A 22,241-nucleotide genomic window follows, 5' to 3' on the forward strand; every position below is an offset into this window, starting at 1 on the left:
TCACGCACAAATAACGCACGAAACGTACTCACAGGTACAGGTGTACGCGAATAAGCGCCTCAGTTGTTACTTCGCTGTGTGTGAAAAGAGCGCTCTTTTCGCAAATGGAGACTGTGAAACAATTGCAGTGACCTTTGTGCGCCCGGTAACTACAACAGAATTGTTCCGGTGAAAGCCACAGGCCACACAGGCCATCCAAGACGTACGATCCTCCCCACCGCGAGAGAAGAGTGCATGAGCGAGCGTCCACCTTCTCTCTGCTGGGCAAAGAACGCTTGGGAGATGAGAGCGCACGCCGCCGCCCGCTCCTTGCGCCATCTTGCTGGTAATGCTGAAAATGCGGTAGTTCCCCCCGAGATGCCAATCACCAGCGTTGAGTGGTAGATATAAATAGCTTGCCGTTTGAACGGTAAAGGACGTGCTTCTCCGTGGCTCGGTGCTTAACGCCTCGCATTAACGACTCAGAGGTTCAACGTTCAATTCCGCGCGCAGGGGTCTTTTTCAGATTTCTTTCTTTTTTTGCGTTCATATATATATATATATATATATATATATATATATATATATATATATATATATATATATATATATATATATATATATATATATATATATATATATATATATATATATATATATATATATATATATATATATATATATATATACATATACGGTAAGTGACGGCGACGCCCACGTCGACGCCGACGCCGGTGGCAAAATCCAGCCTAGAATGTCATATACTTGATGTTGCAATTAAAAACGCCAGGCCTGGGTTGAAAGAGTACCACAGTCGCAGCAGAGGCTAGAAGAGGGGCTTGTCAGAGCCCTTTCTGAACAGTCATTGGGTAGTTACTGCAAGCACACGTGCTGAGCACCCACTACGGCATTAATAATCATAATCTCTGGGTAGTAGGCCAGCATTCGCTGTGCTATCATTCGTCATTTTTGTGAGAAGCGTGGTGTCCGCTGAACACTTGCAAAGAATTTTGTGCCAATGGTTCATGGAGTAGCTGATGACGATGAGGAATTATGCCTGAAGTGGATATTCGCCGCACTTAACAGGTGATCAAGAACAAGTTTTTGTAATGGGTTGGAGCATTGGACGACCCAATCGTTACGCTATTCGCATGTATGACGCCTGGCTGTTCCTTTGCTGTTCCTTTGCTGCCCTAAAACGCTTTATCAGTCATAGTTGCGCGATTCCTTCCCCGACAACAAGCCTGCCGAAGGCAAGTTTGCGAACAAGTCTTTAGCACCTGCGCGGTTCAGTGCAACGTTACTAGATAGCCTAGTAACGTTGGTTCAGTGGTAGTATACTGGGCTGGCATGCAGTGGACCCGTGTTCGAGACCCACTGTTTCGTTGGTGTGGTTCACTTACTGAGGCAGACAGACAGAGGTGCTCCGCATATATAGATAAACGATCATGTAAGCCAACCCCCCTCTCCCCACTACCCTCAAGCGATATGCGTAGATCGAGCTTCCTGTGGAACAAACACTTGAAAGAACGCCTAAGCCACTCCGAGTTCGAAAACGAGAGAGCGGTTTCTTTGTCGCCTTCACTACCCTTCCTGCGGGTGATATCACCTCCTCGCCACTTATTCCTCCATAATACAAGCGTACAATGCCAGCACTATGCGTTGAGCCTATCAGGATTTCACGGTTGTCGACTGCAAGCCGTTATCTTCATTTTGTGCCGTCGGAAACGGACAAGACGAAGTAAAATGAGTTGGTCGCGTACGGTATTAATGCGAGACAAGAATGAACGGGTAGGCACTGCGTGGCAATGACACGGTAGGTGACAATTTAGAACCCATGTTCCTTGTATATAGACCAATCGAGAGTTTACATTACATTTACTACTAATAACATCGCCTGTCACTTTCCTGTTACTTTCCTACACTTTTCAGTTCTCATTATTATTTAATCGCCAGTTTCAAGCATATAGTTATGTCCCGTGAAACACTCTTCAGGCGTCACGAAGGGCGCCGAAAAGACAATAAATCCCAGAAGAGACAGACGCGTTCGTTTTTAGTTTATTTATTTCTTTATTATTTATTTATTTTCAGAGGCTGTTTATTGGTGACTTCAGCACAGCTGCAAACGACATGCGTACAAGTACTTTCGTGAAATTTTAAACCCCTGACCTACAGTGTTCATCGACACCCCCCACCCCCTCGCCACTATATAAGGGGATAAAAACAAGAAAATTAAAAATAGCACGTCCCCGCACGTTCGCAACATAGGAACACCACAGTAAAGGAAGCACCGCTGCGACGGGGCATGGGTGGGTGGAGATTCTTTTACTTGGGAGCGGGGACATGTAAAAATAATAATAAAACCGCGTAGCGAGAGCAACACTTTCACTTCTTTTCTTTCTTCCCCTTTAACCGGATTCCGCGTCGTATAGGATGCTTAAAACGGGCTGCAGCACGACAGGCAACCGCGTATAGTGACTTCAAGCAGCCGACTACATTAACGCCGCCTACAGGAAAAACGCATAGGATTGAAAGTGGTCCGGCGCACGCCACGCAGTCTGCTCCGATAACTTTCGCGGCTTCTGAATTTCAGCTCTTGGCGCCTCTGAAGGGCTGCAGCTTGGTGGCCGGCTCAAGTCGGAGGCACCACGCCCGTAGAATCCAACGCCGCGGATGCATGTTTGACCCCGCGATCTTCCTAAGGGCGCCGATGGCACAGGGTCGCAGTTACTCCCAGAGTTCTTGTAAAGAAAAAAAGGAAAGCGGAGATATAGAGGAGAGAAAGTAACGCGAGCTTAAGCGCCAGCATAGCATCTGCGTACCTAAGAATGCATGCAGGACTAAGATACGGCTGCGGAACGTGGGGCGAGCGCAATGAATTACATGCATGTGGGGCTGCTTTGTGTAAGAACAGTAAGCCTACTTATACGAACAACCTCGCAATGAACACAGTCTAAAAGAACAGAAGCGGGAAAAAAAACCGTGTTCTCTGTGACAGCCTTAAGATTAAAGTGAGCCCCTGTGATGCAAAAGAGCCCCCTTTTCCTTGCTTTAATGTGTCGTAGCAACTGTAGTGTGTACTTACACGTGACGCTGTTTTTGCACTACGTTCGCCTGTAGAACGTATACGTCTAGCGCCTCGACGTGGCGTGATACGAAGCCGGAGGTAAAAATTTTGTATTCTTCACAACCCATATTGCAACAAGTGATTTCTTCCCCTTGAGTATTGCATTTTTAAAGTGCACCTGAAGAACGCTAAAATAGTGATATTGTGAGTACCCCATACTGATTAGTGCAATATGTTGTAATAAAAATTCGTGCTCCAGTGTTATCAAGTGCAACATAACGTAATTTGATATCGCTATTTGTGTCTGTAGCATGAGAGCTATTAGAAATTGTTGTGCGTTCAAAAGCAACTTTTTTTGCGATACACAGCTCGTCATTTCACTTCAATAGCCTACGTCTAATTATTGGGTGTGCAGCGCTTTGCCTGTTCCCACAGATGCTTTGTCAGAGCAACTCCATATATATGCGTGCCTAAACTTCCTCGGCAGAGGGAGAATTATTGTCGCACATGCCTGCACGAGCAAGCTGCTCTTGTTCACGTATCAACTGTTGCCCATTGCGGGAGAATCGACCAAGATATCGGTGGCACTTCCTGTTATAATTTACCCAAACGTACTTAATTATACGGTAGTCATATTATATATATATATATATATATATATATATATATATATATATATATATATATATATATATATATATATATATATATATATATATATATATATATATATTCACCGGGAAACCACCCCTGGAAGCTACCGGTTTCGCTTGTCTTTGCGTGGTTTTAGCGTTTGTTGCTGGCCGTGGCTGCTTGTGTTTCTATGTTTTATGCGGATAAAATATTCTTTGAAGCGCTGGCAACTCGAGCACAGTTTTGTCAAACCAGGATGCAGTCTACATGCCTGAATTAATTTTATATGCTAGTCAAAACTCTCTGTTTTCTGACCGATGACGATAGAAAGAGCGTCTGCATTGTAGCGATCACGCGAGAAAACTTGATTCCCACTAGGAGCGCGTAGGTTTGTTATGCACGTCACCAAAGGCAATGTAAAGCTCAGCGCAGACTGATGGCACAGAGGTGATACTCAGACAGACTATAGTCGAAGGCGCCCGGTTACTGGGAACACATCATGCAGTCACTGTCGTCTTACACCCATGGCACTTAAGTGTATATACTGACGCCTGAAATGGGCAGAAAAACGTGAAAACTAACACTGAAAACCCACCGCAAAGGTGCATATTTTATAGTTTGAGCGATATAAATTATGTGCACTGTTCGAAACAACACGGGACACAAAGCACCCGCACTTAACACGAATCGCCGCAAAGTGTACGTCGTGCACGACGGGGTGTTTCAGTTTGCTGCTCTGTTATTTCTGGCGCATTCCTTTGCAGCATTTCTTTGCAGACGTGGACACCATGGTGCCCACGTTTTGTTGTCGTTGCATTTGATTTCATTGAAAGCGACGCCGGCGAGTGGGCTCTCATATGTGCGAGCAAATGACTCATCGCCTGTCTTTTTTTGCCGCTAATGAACATCGCCGCATTCTAGCTAATGTATCTTTTGGTCTTTTGGGTGTGCACATGGACTGTAAATTTAGGTAGCTTCAACTTGAAAGTTTGATTCATGATTCATTATTATAGTTTACTCGTGAGTAAACTATAATAGTTCGCGTGACCCTGCAGCTGCAGTTAACGTCATCACATCAGTACATTTATAATTTCTCAGTCACATGAACATTTCGGATCGCGAGCGATTCAGATCGCCACTGATCTCTTTAAGAAAGTGTCCGGTGCGACACAGGCGCAGAAATAAGCGTTTTATCCAGAGGTTGTATGCTTAGACGAAAGCACAAATATGTTCGTGGTTCAAAAAAAAAAAAGGGGGGGGGAGCTTTCGAGTTCTAGTCGAAAAGCTGAATTGAACAACTTCACAATGAATCAAGCGACTCTTCTGCATGTCGAACATGTGGGAGCGCTTTCAAGACGCAAACAGGGAAAAGACAGGTGTGCGCTGTCCATTCCCGGTCCGCATCTTCAAAGCGCATCCTCATCGTTACCATGCAGTACCAACAGGCCCAATTAAGTTCACTGACGAACTTCTCCTGCATGCAGTTGATGTTTTTTCTGCTTGTGTAGGCGCGACCACTACCAGAGCTACCATGGAGCAGGGAGGCGCGCTCATCGGAACGCCACGACGGATAAATGGCGCGACGCGCATCGGCCACGCGAGCAGTTTTACCTGCAGTATAGTAGCCTGCAACTGCCGTGAATACGTCGGTCCCCTTCATGTAGCCGCTAGAAGTTGCTGCAAAGGAATGCGCCAGAAATAACAGAGCAGCAAACTGAAACACCCTACGAAAACACCGCCGGAACCATTGAAAAAGCATTGCCGGAAGTGCCGCACCGGAAGTCTGCCGGGGTAGGCCGTTCGGCGCTAGCCAGTTTGTTTACAAACTGCGAAACCATCTATTTAAAAGAAGTTGTTAGGGAAGACCACATTAAAAGCGTGCGGATAAATTTGGTAATATAGCCACAGATGCTTCCGTTACTGACGAGGAGGCACAAGTGGACAGCTATTCAGCAGCAATATATTGGTCATTTTCTCTTCGCTTGCCTGACTTCGCACCAATATTCCAGGCAGAAATAGCGGCAATAAATCTTGCATTGCGTAAACATGATTGATTGATTGATATGTGGGGTTTAACGTCCCAAAACCACTACATGATTATGAGAGACGCCGTAGTGGAGGGCTCCGGAAATTTAGACCACCTGGGGTTCTTTAACGTGCACCCAAATCTGAGCACACGGGCCTACAACATCTCCGCCTCCATCGGAAACGCAGCCGCCGCAGCCGGGATTCGAACCCGCGCCCTGCGGGTCAGCAGCCGAGTACCTTAGCCACTAGACCACCGCGGCGGGGCTGCATTGCGTAAACAGCCAGCACATCTGTGCTGATACACATTCCTTGTCTGTGTGCGCTGCTTTAGCATTATCACACTCGTCGATCTGCCTCACAGAACTTAATTCATATATGCCCAAACATGTACGGCCCTTCCGTTTGGTTTGTGTGCCTGGCCACACTATATTATAATTAAATGAAGTGGCGGCCACCCTATAGTGACAGCGTAAGTTGAAGGGGCCATGAAACACTTCTTCACGTAACCATGGAATAGATTCACCGAAAAACACGCGCGTCTTGTATGCAGGCTTCTGAATACGTGTAATATCGCAGTAACTTGGCGTGGTATAAGAGTACATTGCCATCGGGCATCGGAAGCTGTGATTATCATATGGACTTCATTATTTAATGTTGGCCACCCCATACAGAAAGCACAACCGTTACTGCACATATTCCCTTAATACCACGTAGTGGGTGCGTATAGCATGTTCGGAAACATTTCAAGTGCATAATTATTCGTAGTAGTTTAAAGCATATGCTACCCATTACATAGAATGAAGCCATAGGCCACAGCTTAACTGACAGAAGTCACTTTCCATTATATAGATTACATTATAGTAATTCACAATTTAAACTTATTGAGTAACATCGTACAATGAAAACATGTGCACCTAATAGTTGAAGCACGCACAAGGGACAAGATAAGACGAAGCTTAAGGGTTCCCCAATTTCCACTCGAACAGCGACCGAGGTTCTCGTGCGTGAACCCCTATTGCCCTATTTCAGCGCCCCACTGACCATCCTGCAAAGATGAAAAAGTTTGCAGGAATAACGTGGTAGAAGAAAGCACAGGACCGGGTTGTTGGCACAACATGGGAGATGCGTTTGTCCTGCAGTGGACGTAGTCAGGCTGATGATGATGATAATGACAACTGACTCGAGATATTTCGGTGGTGATGATGTTGATGACTGGCTTGACATATGGTGCTGATGATCATAATGTTGATGAAAAACCTCTTCAGCCTCACCTCCATCAAGTGCTATCAGCGCTGTTGCACTGTTGTGGAACACGTTGAGTGTCCATGAGCCTGCCCATCGAGAACTGCAATACAACCACGGTTTTTTTAGGGGCGAAACTCTTTAAAGTGGCACCCGTTCATCCCTCATCGTAGTACGTTACATGTCTTACGCTTTGACCTGCAAGGTGGTGCCGGTGGGAGATTTCTCCTGTGCGTTGTTGAAAAATAAAAATTCACAGCGTGCGCGTTAACTAAAAGCCGAGTTCTCCTGTTTCTCATTCCCCATTAGCAGCCATTGGCATGTACATTGAGAACTATCTGAGAAGAAAAAGTTGCTACGTTATACTCGCTGGGCTTAACCTCTTTGGTTTTAGAAAGGTTTCGCGAGCGTTGGGCCGCAGTGCCATGAATACAGTGAACTAGTATATACCATGAACTCGAGGTGGTTAAAGGTGGGAAGTAGACATGAAGCGCAAGCCTTTAGAAAGTGTGCGTGTGCCACCTCTCGTTTAGTCCTTGTAATGTCCGCTGGATCGTGGTGCTTCTATATGTGGAGTATATGATGAAAAGATGCGAGATGATGGTACTTGGAGTGTTGACTAGATGGATGAACGGACACACAGACAGATACATGGACGGACGCATGGATGGCTGCACGGATGGATGGACGCATGGACGGACGCAGGGGCGGATGCATGAACGAACGCAGGGACGGAAGCACGGATGGATGTGTGGACGCACGAACAGACGCACGCACGGATGGGTGGATGGACAGTCACACAGACGAACGCATGGACGGACGGAAGCGAGAACGAATGGACGGATAAATGCTTCGCCCCACTGTCCATCATTCACCCCGTGAATATGCTGCTTTTTTTTTCATCGCGGAAGTCATACTGCACCACTCGCAACGCAATGTTTCATTTCACGTGAGAGGGCGCGTGAGTAGAAACTTCGGCTGAAGACGAAGAAGTGGCCTAGCACGCAGAACGCGAGCAGCACGCGCACCATCGAACATTCGATGCTCTCGTTCAGTTGCAACGTGACACTCGCGAAGCACTGGCTGTAATCCAGTAGACGAAGATTCGCGGAACATTCATGGTGTCCGAGGCGTCTCCAACGTGCAACAAGGCGCCTTCTTGCTCGCTGGCTTCAGCCATAGGAACGTGGAACATCGAACATCCCGACCGGCGGCTGCAGGTCAACCAGCCGGTATTGCTGATAGACCGCGAAGACCAGCACGTAGAGGTCGTGGCCCTCGTCGTCTCCAATGGTTGTTGCACCCGCGTCCATACGTGCTACTTCGTCGATGACAGCATGCTGAAGTGGAACGACGAGGAGACGCACCAATACACCTCTGCGTCCTCCTGCGTCGCTCAAGCCGTCTCTGTCCGGAAGAGCAACGTCGTCAGCGAGAACCATTTGGCAACAGATCGCTCCAGTACCGGCCATGGCCTCTCCTTAACCGCGAGCATCAATGGTCTGTTGGCTGCTGGGAACGAGACCAGGTTGAACCGAAGAACGCAACGAGCAGCCTACGGGAGGATGTCACGTGATCTTGGTTGGCTCGATCAGCGAGTTCCCGGCTGTGGCAAGGAAAGAAGCGTTCTGTTCGCCTATGGAGGCTCCCTAGAACTATGGTATCACCGTGATGACGCGTCTACTGCAGTGTCCCCCATGAATTCTGCAAGTGCTGGTGGCTGCCACCACTTGCTAAACGCGTGGGGAAGATCCAGCGTGGGGGGTTACGTCAGCCACCGCGTACAGACCGCGTTTCCGAGTGCACGAAAGGCAGTGGGCACCCATAAGTGTAGAACCCGTGTAGCCAAAAGCTTCGGCATGGCCGTGGCACGACTGGCCACGTGTATGTCAGGACTGCACTCCGACCGCTCTGGTGGAGTTTCGGGGCCTTTTCTTTTTGGAAGCAGAATGGGCGACTACTGAGATTATTTAGCGTAGAATCAGTAAAGTTATGAAAATGCATGTGGTCTTTGTTGGTGTCGTTATTGGCTTAGCATTCGCCACTATTGGCTAAGCATTCGAGCACGGGGAGAACTGCAGGGCTCGCCTTTCGACGGCTAGCAAGGACCTAACAGGCCCATGTCAAAGTTTGCACATATCGAGCATTGTCTCAATGACCCGCAGGTCGCGGGATCGAATCCCGGTTGCGGCGGCTGCATTTCCGATGGAGGTTGAAATGTTGTAGGCCCGTGTGCTCAGATTTGGACGCACGTTAAAGAACCCCAGGTGGTCGAAATTTCCGGAGCCCTCCACTACAGCGTCTCTCATAATCATAAGGTGGTTTTGGGACGTGAAACCCCACATATAAATCAGCATTGTCTGAAATAGCGTCACCTCTTTTTTTCGTGAGCTCGCTTCACAGAAAATTTGGTGTCAGCATGGGCGTCGTTTGTCGTGAACGAAACAGCATATCTGGTCTATGATCGAAAATTTGACAAAAATGCAAATATAAAAAATTCTGCGCCCGAGTGAGAATTGAACCCAGGCTGACTGCGTGGAAAGCAGGCGTTCATCTGCAAGGGAATACTGTAAAAATAACTCTTGCTTTACAAGCACAGGCTTCACAGTACATGTAATATCGCAGTAATATTGCATGGTACCAGCGTACATGGCCTTTCGGCATCAAAAATTATTTTAGAAGACAATAAATGCTTTATAAGCACCCACCCATTAAGTGTACCACCCGTTTGTTCCCTGACCCACTCTGCTTTTTACAGCGAAAGCTGTTATGACATCTCTTTTCGGGTCACGCGCAGTTGCACGTTGCAACGCCGCCGCCGCTAATGGCACAGTGGGGCTCGAACCCGGGTCATCTGGGTACCAGTTCAGTATTCTACCTCTGATCTACACCGGCGCTTGTGACTAGTTGTCAAACTTGCCTTAGGCAGGTTTGATGTCGGGGGGGGGGGGGGTGATTTTAGGTGAAAAAAAGAGAAAAGTGAGCCCCATAAGGCCGCGTTCACACTGAGCATTCCGGCCGCCGAAAGTGCTCCGAATTCGGTTCGGCGGCGACGAGATCCGCCGAAAGGGCCCTCTCCGCGCCGATCGCTCTCAAACCGATTTTTGTGGCGTCTGCTGCCGAATCGGTCACCGCGGACCAATAGGAGCGCTAGTCAAGGAATTTTGAAAAATGGCGGCCGAAGCCCTACTCACTTGTTATGCCGCAGTGCACGTAACTGAATGTTGAAACCAACGGGAATTTAACCTACTCTGTGCCTACTTCGCCTCCGTATTTCGTGAAAGAGGTGACCGAGCTTGCTGCTGGCGTGACCGAGCTTGTTGCGGTCTTGCAGAGCAAAACGAACCCACCAATGCCGCTGGCGTCGGTGGTTTTTTCTGCTCTTCGTGCATTACAAGACAGCCACTTGCCAGCAAAGTAAGCAGTACTGTCTTTTCTTGCTTCTTGCGTACGATAATCGTCGAAGTATACACCACCGGATAGCGTAGTGGCGTTTTCGAGCCGCGACAACAACCGGGTGACAGCGCATCCATCCCGCGTTCGCCCCGTGGTAGATGGCATATTCGGCGGCGCGGGGCGCGTCCAGTGCGAACGACGCTGCGTTTCGGCGGCAGGGGAATTTCGGTCGCTGTAGAAAGCGGATGTTGCAGTGTGAACTAGACATTACTGTCTCTCAGGAGTGGACACCTCAACAGTAGCTCACGAGGGATGGGGGTAGAGAAGGGATTGAAAGGTTATGATTAAAAGGTAAAGAAATAGAGAGAGAGGAAGGAGAGAGCGAGGCGAAGGGACAGCGAGCAACGGAAGTAAGGAGAAGACAGGAAAGATGGACACGGTTGCAGGAGTCCGAGGACAGGGCACCACTGGTGAGAGCTTTTGTCGGCGTCAGGAGATAGCGTAGGACAAGTCCAGTAGGCCAGAGCTACGCTGTCGTCGAAGACCGGCGTCAGGAGATGGCGTAGGGCCAGCCCAGTCAGCCAGAGCTACGCTGATGTCGGGGATCGCGAGGGCACAACCGGTCAGCACGAAATCCAGCGAGCGAGTGTTGATGTCTGGAAAGCAATCGCGTTAGTACGACTTATAAAGCGTTTTACAACATCGAACGAACAATCAGTCGTTTGACAATGTGAATAGCGTAATGAGTGGGCTGTCCAATGCTCCAACCTATTACAAAAGTTTATTCTTGTTTCCGTATTAACTGTGGCGCATACCCACTTCAGCCATAATTCCTCATCGTCGTCAGCCACTGCATGGACAATTGGCACGAAATTCCTTGCAAGTGTTAAGCGGATACAACGCTTCTCAGAAGGATGACGAAAAACAGCATATCGAATGCGGACCTACTACCCAAAAGTTTATTATTAACGCCCTAGTGGGCACCAAGCTAGTGTGCTTGCAGTAGTTATAGCAATGAGTGTTTTGAAAAGGCTCTGAGAGGTCTTCTAGCTTTCGCTGTCACTGTGCTGCGCCTACTGCGCAGGCCTGGCACTTTTTCCTGACTCTTCAGGTTTCACCTATCCTTTTACTTTCCAATGCTCCTGAATTTAAGTAGAACTATAGTGGTGAGCCTCCAGGTTTCTGCTCTGTACACGCAAGTACCGGGAAAATGCAGCTGCTCCATAACTCGCTCTTAAGTGATGGTGATCAACTACCAGGTTTGAGAATGCCTGCCGAATGCGCTCCACTCCATCCTTATTATTCTATGTATACTTGAGTCTGGTGGTTCGGCTCGGCGGTCGCTACATGTCCTAAGCAGGCGTATTCTTTCACTTCCAGTGCCTATTGCAACTCGCTGTTTTCTTCCGAGACTGTTGTACAGTACTTAATTTTTTTGCATATTAATTTTCAGACCTATACCTTTCTGCTTTCCTTGTCCAATTCAGTAATCACGAGTTGCAATTCGTCCTTGAGCTACCCATTACGCAATCTCGTCAGTTAAATCACAGGTTCATAAGGTACTCTTTATCAACTCTTATCCCTAACTCTTCCCATCTAGGGCCCTGAAAGCTCCCCGTGAATACGCGGCGAATAGCATGTAGGGGAGATTGTGGCTCTCTTCTTTACACCCTTCTTTATTGAAATTTTGTCGCTTTCTTTATGCAGAACTGTACGTAGGGTATGGAGCCGCTGTAGATGTCTTCTAGTGTTCTTGTATGCGGTTCTTCGATTCTCTGATTCTGCAGCGCCTGTGTGGCAGCTGATACTACAACCGAATCAAATAGCGGATTTCTCTATCACCTGATTGATAGCGTTAATATCGCCTATTGTTGAGTAGAATGTATGAAATCCTGGTTGGTCCTTCGGTTGGTTAAATGTAAGGTAGCCTTAATTATATTAGCGATAATCTTTGCGAGTAGCTCGGATTCAACTCAACCCTCACATCTCTCCTCATTCACATCCCTCCTCACATCTCTCCTCATACAACCCTCACATCTCTCCTCATCATTCTGATTTTCCTTTCCCAACCTCTGTCTACGCTGCACTACACAAGACTAAGCTCTAGGCTATGCGATGTTTGCGTGCCTGGAGAGCCGATTGGCTACGATGCGGCGTGCTGGCAGTTAAGACTTCAGAAGCTGAGTCTTTTCCTCCTCTCAGCCTCTACTCTTCCTTTTTCTCCTTCGGATCTATGGGAATGCGCATTCGAACCTGGTCTCACCAAGAGTTTTCTCTTTCTTTCTTTCTTTCTTTCTTTCTTTCTTTCTTTCTTTCTTTCTTTCTTTCTTTCTTTCTTTCTTTCTTTCTTTCTTTCTTTCTCTCTCTCTACTCATGCTCTTGCCTATCAAGAGTTATTTACATCTCGCGCCGGAGAAACTGCTGCACGTATTCTCGGAGTGATGCAGCAGATTAAGCAGAAGATGAAAAGAGGACAGAGAAAACAAATTCTAGTTGAAGATTATGGCCATTCATTATGCTGATGACGGTGGTTGGTGATGGTTGGTACCAGCTGACGGTGATGATGATGATGATGATGATGATAAGAATGATGATGATGATGATGATGATGATGATATGGATGATGGTAGATGGTGTTGGTGTCAGGTTGAATACGTGTGAGGCGAAGTGGAAGCCCCGCCTCCCAAGTATAGCAATTTTCGTTTGTGTATATATGCGCGCTCACAGAGACACACGAACATACACAAAAGCTGGCCGTAGCCCCCTTTTTTCCACTTCTGCAAAAAAGATTTTACCGTGCATGTGTTTCACCCGACACTGTGGATGGGTTCGCTCTCGGCATTGGCATGTGGTTACGAAGGGGGCACGTTTCAATCAGGCGGAATAAGATAACTGCCAAATCCTTCTTCTGTTTATATAGTCCTTGAAGTCCTTGAAATCCATGCCGGCTTCACAGAGGCGCTCTGCTCATATTCGCATAAAACCAGTTGTTCGCACCCATGGGGCACAACAAAAGAGCGGCAGCTTGCGCAATCCTTTCAACCTACACCGGCTGTTTGCTCAAGGTCAGCCTGAACGCCGCGTTTACAACCTTCCCTCGTCCGAGGTCTTCGAATCTCCGACGCGTGTGAGCCGATGCAATGTGACGGGCTCGCCAGCACGCTCTGGAGCGGAGAGAAGGTCCCAAGCACGGGAACAACAAGCACACATTGTGGCGCGACATTTCTGGTCTCAATAAAACGCGTTTCGCGCCGCGTGCTCGGTGTCGCTGCCTCTCAGCGGCAGCTGCTGTGGTGACACGCGGTGCAAATGATGACGCTAACTCTTTTTCTTACGTCATACGGGTCTCGATGCCCGGCCTTCCCGTTACCACCTGCGGCGATTCACGCGCAAATGCGAACGAGTTCGAGAAAGCACGTTTCGAAGCCCACAGTTCTCTCCTCCCGGACCCACGCCTTCTCCTTCCCGATAACTTCCCACAACATCCTTTTTTTCCGCACTCCCCTTTCTCTATTTCCTTCTCGGTAGCACAAGCCCAAGGACGCTCGACAACGGGACTTCGAGGACGTGCTAATCTACCATATATAGTGGACGTGCATCGGTACCGCACATATGACACTTATTGCAGCTTTTGTTTGCTTTACGGTTTCACAATGATAGGAATCATATCACGAACATGTCCTGCATCGTTACTGCATTCCCTGAAAAAAAAAGCTAACAAAACAAAAAATTCAGGATCAGTTTTTATTGTAAACCATTGTCAATTGGTATACAGTTGCAGAACATTACACCCAATCATCACATTTTAACGCGATAGCGTTGAGGAGCTCGTTTCGCAGATATTCCGGCGTCGGCGTCGTTGGTTGTGAGCGAAAAATCATCATCTTGTGGGTAACCTAAAGATCGAGAAGGGTGCAAATAGAATAAACGAATAAAAAATCCCGGGTCTGAGCGGCGATCGAACACGGGTCGTTTGCGTTCCAAGCGGGTATTCTACCACACAGCCACACGACTGCTTGTGAAAGCAGTGAGAATAACTTCATCTGCTTGAAAAAGCAACAAAAGTAACTATCATGCTTTACAAACACACGCATCCTGTACACATGCTTCCCCGCAGATCGCGGGATCGAATCCTGGCTGCGGTGGCTACACTTTCGATGGAGACAGAAATGTTGTAGGCCCATTTGTTCAGATTTGGGCGCACGTTAAAGAACCCCAGGTGGTCGAAATTTCCGAAGCCCTCCACTGCGGCGTCTCTCATAATCATATGATGGTTTTGGTACGTTAAACCCCTCATATCAGTCAATAAGTAACTTGAAGAATATGAATGGTGTGGAGCACATTTGGCAAGCACTCTCAAATTATGAAAGGTAGATTGCCACTATCCCTCAAGAGGAAGGTATATAACAGCTGTATTTTACCGGTACTTAGCCACGGAGCAGAAACCTGGAGACTTACAGAGAGGGTTCAGCTTAAATTGAGGACGATGCAGCGAGCAATGGAAAGAAAAATGGTAGGTGTAACCTTAAGAGACAGAAAGAGAGCAGAGTGGATTAGGGAACAAATGGGGGTTAAGGATATCATAGCTGAAATCAAGAAGCAATGGACATGAGCCGGGCATGTAGCGCGTAGACAGGATAACCGCTGGTCGTTAAGTGTAACTAACTGGATTCCCAGAGAAGGCAAGCGGGTTAGGGGGAGACAGAAGGTTAGGTGGGCAGATGAGATTAAGAAGTTTGCGGGTATAAATTGGCAGCAGCAAGCACAGGACCGGGTTCTAGCGAAAGGCAAATCGTGCTTCAAAGGAGTGGCACATAAACTGTCCAGTCATTTTAGTATTCGAATTCTGTGAAGCTCACTAATGTCCCGTTATACCCTTGTATCGTGATATCACATTGAATTTTTGTGTACATGTATGCCACATAATCATGTATATTAGAGCAAATGTCTTCACTGTAACGTAGTGATGTTAGTCGTGAAATATAGATGTGCCGAAGTGTATGTGCCCTGTTACTGGAATGGTATGAAGCTTTGTGTTCTGTACATGCTGTAAATAAACTTTTTCTAAACAAGGACCGGGTTAACTGGCGGAACATGGGAGAGGCCTTTGTCCTGCAGTGGACGTAGTCAGGCTGATGATGATGATCAGTCAATACATGCTTCCCAATGTACAACATGCAATATCGCCCTAATAATGCGTGTTACAAGCGTACATTGCCGTTGAGCGTCAGCAGATGTGACTATCATAACGACTTCATGGTTTAAGGCCGGTCACCCACTATAGGGCACACACGTTACTGCGCCTATTCCCTTAAGGCCACGTAGTGGGTGCGTAGCAAGTTCGAAGGATTCCGTTAGTATGAAGCATAGAGTTTCCTAATGAACACTTAAGGGAAACTCTGGCGCTAGTGTCTATGGAAGCTGCAACGCACGGCGCTTCAGCGAGCATGGGGATGATGGGTAGTACACACATTTGTCTAATTTTCGTATACTTCTGGACTGCTTCTGGCTCCGCGTGTGTCCGTGTGGCTTAGAGCTGTTTTTTCACGAAAAATATATTGGCAAATGTTCAGCGTTTGCGCTTCACAACATTATTCTTTTAGGCTTACCATTTCGAATCAAGTCACAACGTTCAAAAGGGTTAGTTTTTTCCTTCAAAACAAAACCAAACCACAGCAATAAACGATGCCGCAAGTACGACTCGCCGCCCGCGAGTACGAAGACTAGGCAAATGTGTGTTGCTACCTATCATTCCCATGGTCGCTGAACGATCGCAGCGCCAGAGTGCCTTCTAGTTAATTTTAGGAAACTCTGTGGCTTGAAGTATATGCATTAGGGACAGGCTATCGCCATCGCGTTCAACTCTTGAAGACGTAGGTTAAGAATCCCCCAATTTTTTTTTTACCTTCTTCCCCGCGTCTTATGCATCACGCATATATAAATGCTGTATTGAAATCAGGAAACAAATTGAACCTGATGTCTCGATTTTTTCTGATCATTCTTTCTCGTTTCTTTTCTCGATAGGTCATGCATAGCCTGTTGTGGGCACAGTTTGTCGCTAAGAGTATTCTGAGGCATCGCATATTCGCATGTTAGATCCTCAAGAGCGTGCATTCTTCACACGAATTGCGCATTATGTGTACACTTTTTTTTCTTGTCGTTTGTTCACATAAAGTGGGCGCCTGACTGCTAACTCGGAGCTCGTGGGATCAAATCCCGGCTGCGGTGGCTGTATTTTCGGTAGAGGCGAAAATATTTGAGGCCTGTGTATTTATAGATTCCGGTGCACGCTAGAGAACCCCACTTGGTCGAAATGTCCGGACCCCCTCCACTACGGCATCTCTCATAATCATAACGAGGTTTTGGGACGTTAAACCCCAGATGTTATTATTAGCTTTATAAAGGTGTTTCCGCACCTATTGAGGCAGCAGCAGTCCTCATTTTCTTTTTTCTATCTCATGTGTTTCTGTTATGATATCCAAAGTATAGTCCTGTGAATTCTCTTAATTTTGGTCCTCTCAAGTGATTCTGGTGCAGTGGTTTCAACAGCTGGACACTTCAAAACTTAAGATAAGCGTTCATTGGGCTGATTGTTATCGAACGCAATAATGGGTGAACTGATATTATTTGTCATCCGTCGACGTTGAAGGAAATGTGCAGTGCGATTATTAACGAACATATGTCCAAACCTTCCCGTTGAAAATATTGACGCTTACTTTTTGGCACTGACATGAATATCATGACGTCTTAATCTGAATGTTTCTGACGATTTCCGCTACGGCAAAAGCTATAGAAAAAGAAGTTCTCTCTCTCCGTAGATATTAACATTTCGACGGTTAGTTGTTTTGGGGAAACTCTCTTTTTCCCGAGATATTAACATTTCGATGGTAATTTGTTTTGGGGAAACTTTGCTCAAATAAGTGTCATGGCAAAACGTTCGTCCTAAAAATGTTATGATTCCCCAGCGGTGCATTAAACGACGCCGAAGTCGTTTTACTATATTTGACACGATGCTTTCCCACAGAATTTAAACGTTAAAAGCTTGCTTCGAAGTGCGCGGTTGCGTTTTTACACGTCCGCTTATGCATGACGTGACAGGCGTTACCCTTGGGACATGACACGGAACACCTGTCAAACGGGAAACACATCTACCAGAGCTCAAACACTTCAGAAAGCGAAATGAAGTGATCGAGCTGTGGCACTCTCTTTTAACTTCACTGAAAAACAGCTTCGACAGAGCAACTTTCCTGCAGAAGCTTCACATTTATAAACGGAAAACGAACTTCCATTTCTGTTTCGATATTTTTTGTTTTTCTTCCACTTCACACCGAGGTCAAGGGAAGAGCAACGTGATCTCTTCTAACGTATAAACAATCGCAATAAAAATGCGCTTTTCCCAGCTTCAAGTAGCGTTTCCGCTATCCCACTTCTTTTTTTTTTTTCAGCTCACCGAGAACGCCTGTGAAGGTTTTTAGTTTCGAATGTATATACGAAGGAAGTGAAGGCGTAGAAAGTGTCTCCGGTGTATACTTTTACATCCCCGCTTCCAAACTCACCTTTCCTCCGGTGACAGCCTCAGTGACCCGAATCCGGTCGCTCCGTGTGTCTACTGAGCTCGTCGTCGAAACGGCCGCCAATCACGGCCTCCTACCGAGAGCCACCGACACTCCTTCTCACCCCGACCCTTCGCCTTCTTGACTCAAGCGAAGCGGAGGACATGGACAGAGCCCCGGGAGGCGACCAGCTTATACGGGACGTGGTCTTCGCCCGCTGACGTTGTCTTTCGCCACACGGGGTCTTCGCAGGACGCGTGTTGGGCGTCGTTTATAAGCATCGCACCGACCGATAGCGCGTCCTTTTTCTCCGTACCGTCCCGTAAAGGCCTGCCTTGCCCACCCGACTGAACAGCCGAGAGGGAGACGCGATGAACGTTCGCCAAACCATGTGTCGACAGGTAGGACTCGTCGACGCTTGTTTCGCACCCCGCCATTGCGGACAATAGGTGTTTGTAGTGTCCCAACCTCCGTCTTGCGTCCGTGTTAGGACGCCCTGTATTTTTTATAATGAATACGCAACAAGTAGGTCAGCTCTTTGTTATTCTAGGAGTTATGGACTTGCGGCACTTGACTGCTGACCCGAAGGTCGCGGGATCGAATCCCGGCCGTGGCAGCTGCTTTTCAACGCAGCCGATTCGCTAGAGACCCGTGTGCTTAGATTTAAGTGCACGTCAGAGAACCCTGGGTGGTCGAGATTTTGCAATTTTAATAATCGTAGCGTGGTTTTGAGACGTAAAAACTCAACAGTTGTTACTATTGCGTTTGTTTCGCAAAATCTTCATCACTTCTATCTATCGCGTTTCCGTAGATAAGATGGTTTTGATTTTTGGTTATTTTTTCTTCACTGAAGGTACGGATAACGGACGTCGTTTAGCTTTTCCGGCTTAGAATAATAACACTTTATGTGTTGTATTTCGCCGAAAGCTCTTCATGCTGGAGAAAGACCTATCACGAACTTTACCCACAAAGCTAGGTCTCGAACGCTGCTGAATTTTAACTTAATTCGTGTATATTGATTTGTCATTGTTATACGTTCCTGTGCAGTGTTAAATCCAAAAGCGCCTCTTGAACTAACAGTCGGCCTCCGTTCATGTCGTTACGTAAAGCTCAAATTTTAAATCTGATTGATCTCGTTCTTCCGAGCGGTTGTAATATCCGCCGAATTCGCATATATATACTATTTCAGAGCGCGAATTTGATTTTTTGTGTGCACTTTATTAGCTTAATTTAAACACTAATTTAATAACACACTACACATAGCACATTCACCTGACATGTTGTGCGACGTTTTCTGATTCCTGAAGGGATGGTGTCAAAGTCAACACCTCGAAATGAGCAGTGTACTTTGCGGTGTTTGGAATTCAACGGCCATTCTTTTCCACCGCTTCACTGTTAATTGTAGCAGATGCGGGCGTATTAAAAAAGTGAATGATTCATTTACCTTCTGCTTATCGCGAGATGGAAGACGTTATCAGATGGCGCTCTATAAAACAGCGCCATTCAGGCCTCGGCGAGATGTGTTTAGAACAAATGTTCGACGATTTAGAGTGCGGTGTACTTTGAGCTGTCCCGGTGTGCTTGAAAAAAAAATGATTGACAACTTAGAGTACTATGTGTATATACTCTACTATGGAGAGTGGTAAGCTCTGTCTAGGAAAAAAATGCTTCGATGATTTTAAGTACGATGCTAAGCTGTCCGCAGTGCATGCGTGTGTGTGTTTAAAAAAAGTTGTTAACAATTCAGAGTACTTAGTACTCTACTATGGGAGAGCTAAAAGCCGTCCCGTGGGTCTCCGGTTGCAAGTAATATTCATTAGACTAATTGCGCTACGAGTACAAGTCCACAATCACCCACTGAACACTCTTGAGCCTGTTTTGTATCACAACGCTGAGAAAGCAGGATTCAGCAGTGTAAACCAGACGGCTGCCTCATAGCTGTTCTTGTTCATAAGCTTCTTTGCTCTTTCCGCGCATTTCACTAAGCCTTTAATAAAGGTGCATTGAAGTGTGACACTGATAACGAGAAGAATTCTATGATTCGTAATGGAAGTGGCAACAACTGTCAGTCATTTCAGCACAGAGCAGCCGTGCAGCACGGCGTTCTCGAGATTCGAGAAACAAACGGGGAAAGGCAAAAATGGTGGTCAAAGATGTCATCGAGTGCCTACCTTACAATTTGGAAGGGGATATGCAAATAATGGATAGATGAAAAAAGAAAAGTACGAATAATAACAAAAGAACCATTGTACGGACATTTGACATAGTTGGTATTTGTTCATCTTGATGCATGCAAACAGAGACGCACAATGTCGTCGTTTTTCTTACTTTGTCATTGTCTATTAGTGCATCCCCCTACAACATTTTCGCATCAGGGTGAACAGTTAATGTGAACAAACAGAGCAGCATGTATTGTCTTTACCACAACGCTGTTAGCAGCGACTGCTTATTGCTCGCCCATAGTGCCTCTATAGTACTCTTACCCCCGTATTCAGAAACGCTGCTTGACTTGAACTGACTTGAAACCGTCTTCATAGCAGCGCGTTCGAAACGCGTCTGTGCAGCATTGAAGTCGGTGGCAAGTCAAGTTCAAGTCAAGCAGCGTTTCTGAATACGAGGGTTAAGCCTTCAGGACTTGTTCTCAACACGCGCGCCAACACTCCACAAGTGTTCTCAGAACCCAGTCGACTCTATAGTAACCAGAATATGGCTCTCGCAAGCTTGCACAATGTAAGAAAGCGTAAGTCGGTGACCTGGGATTGCCACCTCCGAAAGTAGTCTTTTCATAAATGCGTTTAGCCTTAAGAACGCATCTTTGAGCTTCGACGGACGATCAGTTGCAGAAATGCTCAACTTTCTCTTTGCCCTTAGGTGAGGGAAAATGAAGCTAATGAAAAAAAAAACGGGGAAGCCCACCGTATTTTTAATTTTTAGTACCACCCATGCTTCTCCTTGCGTCCATGTGAACGCTGCAAACAGGCCGTTCATTCGGCGCGGCTTCTGACGGCGCCAGGTGCGGCGCACCCATGCCAGGCTCGGAATAGCAGCCGAACGTTCACACGGGACACTTTTGCGAAAGATCGCTTCACTGCCCACGTATTTGAGAGCTTGTGGCCTGCGCCTGGTTGGGCGCCGAACACCGGTTGAGTTTAGAGCGAAGGGTGAGGCTGGTGAGGAGAAGAGGGGAGGGAAGGTGAAGAGATAGAAGAGGAGGAGGGATGGGAAACCCCTTGCCCTTGCCCCTTCCTCGTTGTCACCCCTCCTTTTTTTCTTTATTTTTTCTAATGTGGTTAGTCGACGTCACATCGTTATGGGTAGTCTTCCTTGCCCTGTTTACCCGACGGCGGTTGCTCGTGCCGACGAAAGAAGGGACGTAGAACGTCTTGCTAGTTGGTTTGACCACGCCCTTGTTTTAGTGTACGTCCTCTTCTATCCGGTGTGTACACGCCGATAAATGTCTGTGGAACGGTAAGAGCGTAAGAAGAAGGACGTGACCTGGGACGCACGAGTATGGTCCATACAGTGGTCGCATAAGGACTCATACTTGCGTGACGTTATGCCGGATGCTTTCGAGGGAGGGCCTAATATAAGGTGGGTGGCTGTGTACACGGAACTATTTATTTATTTATTTTCGGATGCCACTCTAGCTCAAGTTTTCTTGGAAGCCACGCGGAACTTCCCGTTTCTGTTTTTAATGCTGCCGTTTCGGAGGCAGTTTCACTTCCTTTGGAGCGAATACATGAATACGATACCCATATACCCGGCGCCTACGGTACGCATTCGGTGTTAAAGATGCACGCCGGTTTGCTTTAAAAAAAAGCGGCCCGCTTGAATGCGGACGCGGCTGTGCATTCATTACACGCTCGAGCGGCGTTGCACGACGTTTCTCGTTGGCGATAAACGTGTAAGTTTTGTTCATTGATAGCTGATTGCCAGCTACTATTTCGGAGCCATTCTGCACCCGAAGAACAGGGGACAGGACCGCTAGAAGCAACAGCATTACAAAGTCATTGGCCACGAATTGTTTGTCTTGATCAGAGTTGGCGTGACAAGAAGGTCATAGAAAAGTTGAATCCTTTTTTGACAAAATAGTTCAGGTATAGTTTAGGATCTTCCTTCAAAGAGACAAAAAAGGATCTGCGGTCTAGTTAAACGTCACGCAGCGTCAGGTAGCACACGCTAATGGTATAAGGAAATGTAACATGTCCCGCTACGCACGTAGGAAAAGACGTGGGGGTGCAATTATACAATACGGCAAGAGTGCGCGGACACAAAGCTGTTCAGCTGATTGTAGTCCGCTGACATGCATTGAATCTGAAATGATGGTTTCTTACATCCACAAG

The 22,241-nt window shown here is 46.9% G+C and overlaps 1 protein-coding gene across 2 annotated transcripts in view; it reads left to right on the forward strand.

Annotated features, from left to right (window-relative positions):
- Nucleotides 1–22,241, forward strand: part of LOC119174499 (uncharacterized) — a 38,978-nt gene that overhangs the window by 980 nt on the left and 15,757 nt on the right. Inside the window, exon 1 of one of the 2 annotated variants that reach the window (XM_075895536.1) lies at nucleotides 18,051–18,299. The exons of the other annotated variant lie outside the window; for it this stretch is intronic. Within the exon in view, the coding sequence (XP_075751651.1) occupies nucleotides 18,270–18,299 (30 nt within the window). The 5' untranslated portion in view covers nucleotides 18,051–18,269. Of the gene's footprint in view, nucleotides 1–18,050; nucleotides 18,300–22,241 lie in introns of those variants that run through there. 2 annotated transcript variants of the gene reach the window in all.

The sequence above is a fragment of the Rhipicephalus microplus genome, chromosome 5 (genome assembly GCF_043290135.1).
Source record: "Rhipicephalus microplus isolate Deutch F79 chromosome 5, USDA_Rmic, whole genome shotgun sequence".
Taxonomy (NCBI): Eukaryota; Metazoa; Arthropoda; class Arachnida; order Ixodida; family Ixodidae; genus Rhipicephalus; species Rhipicephalus microplus.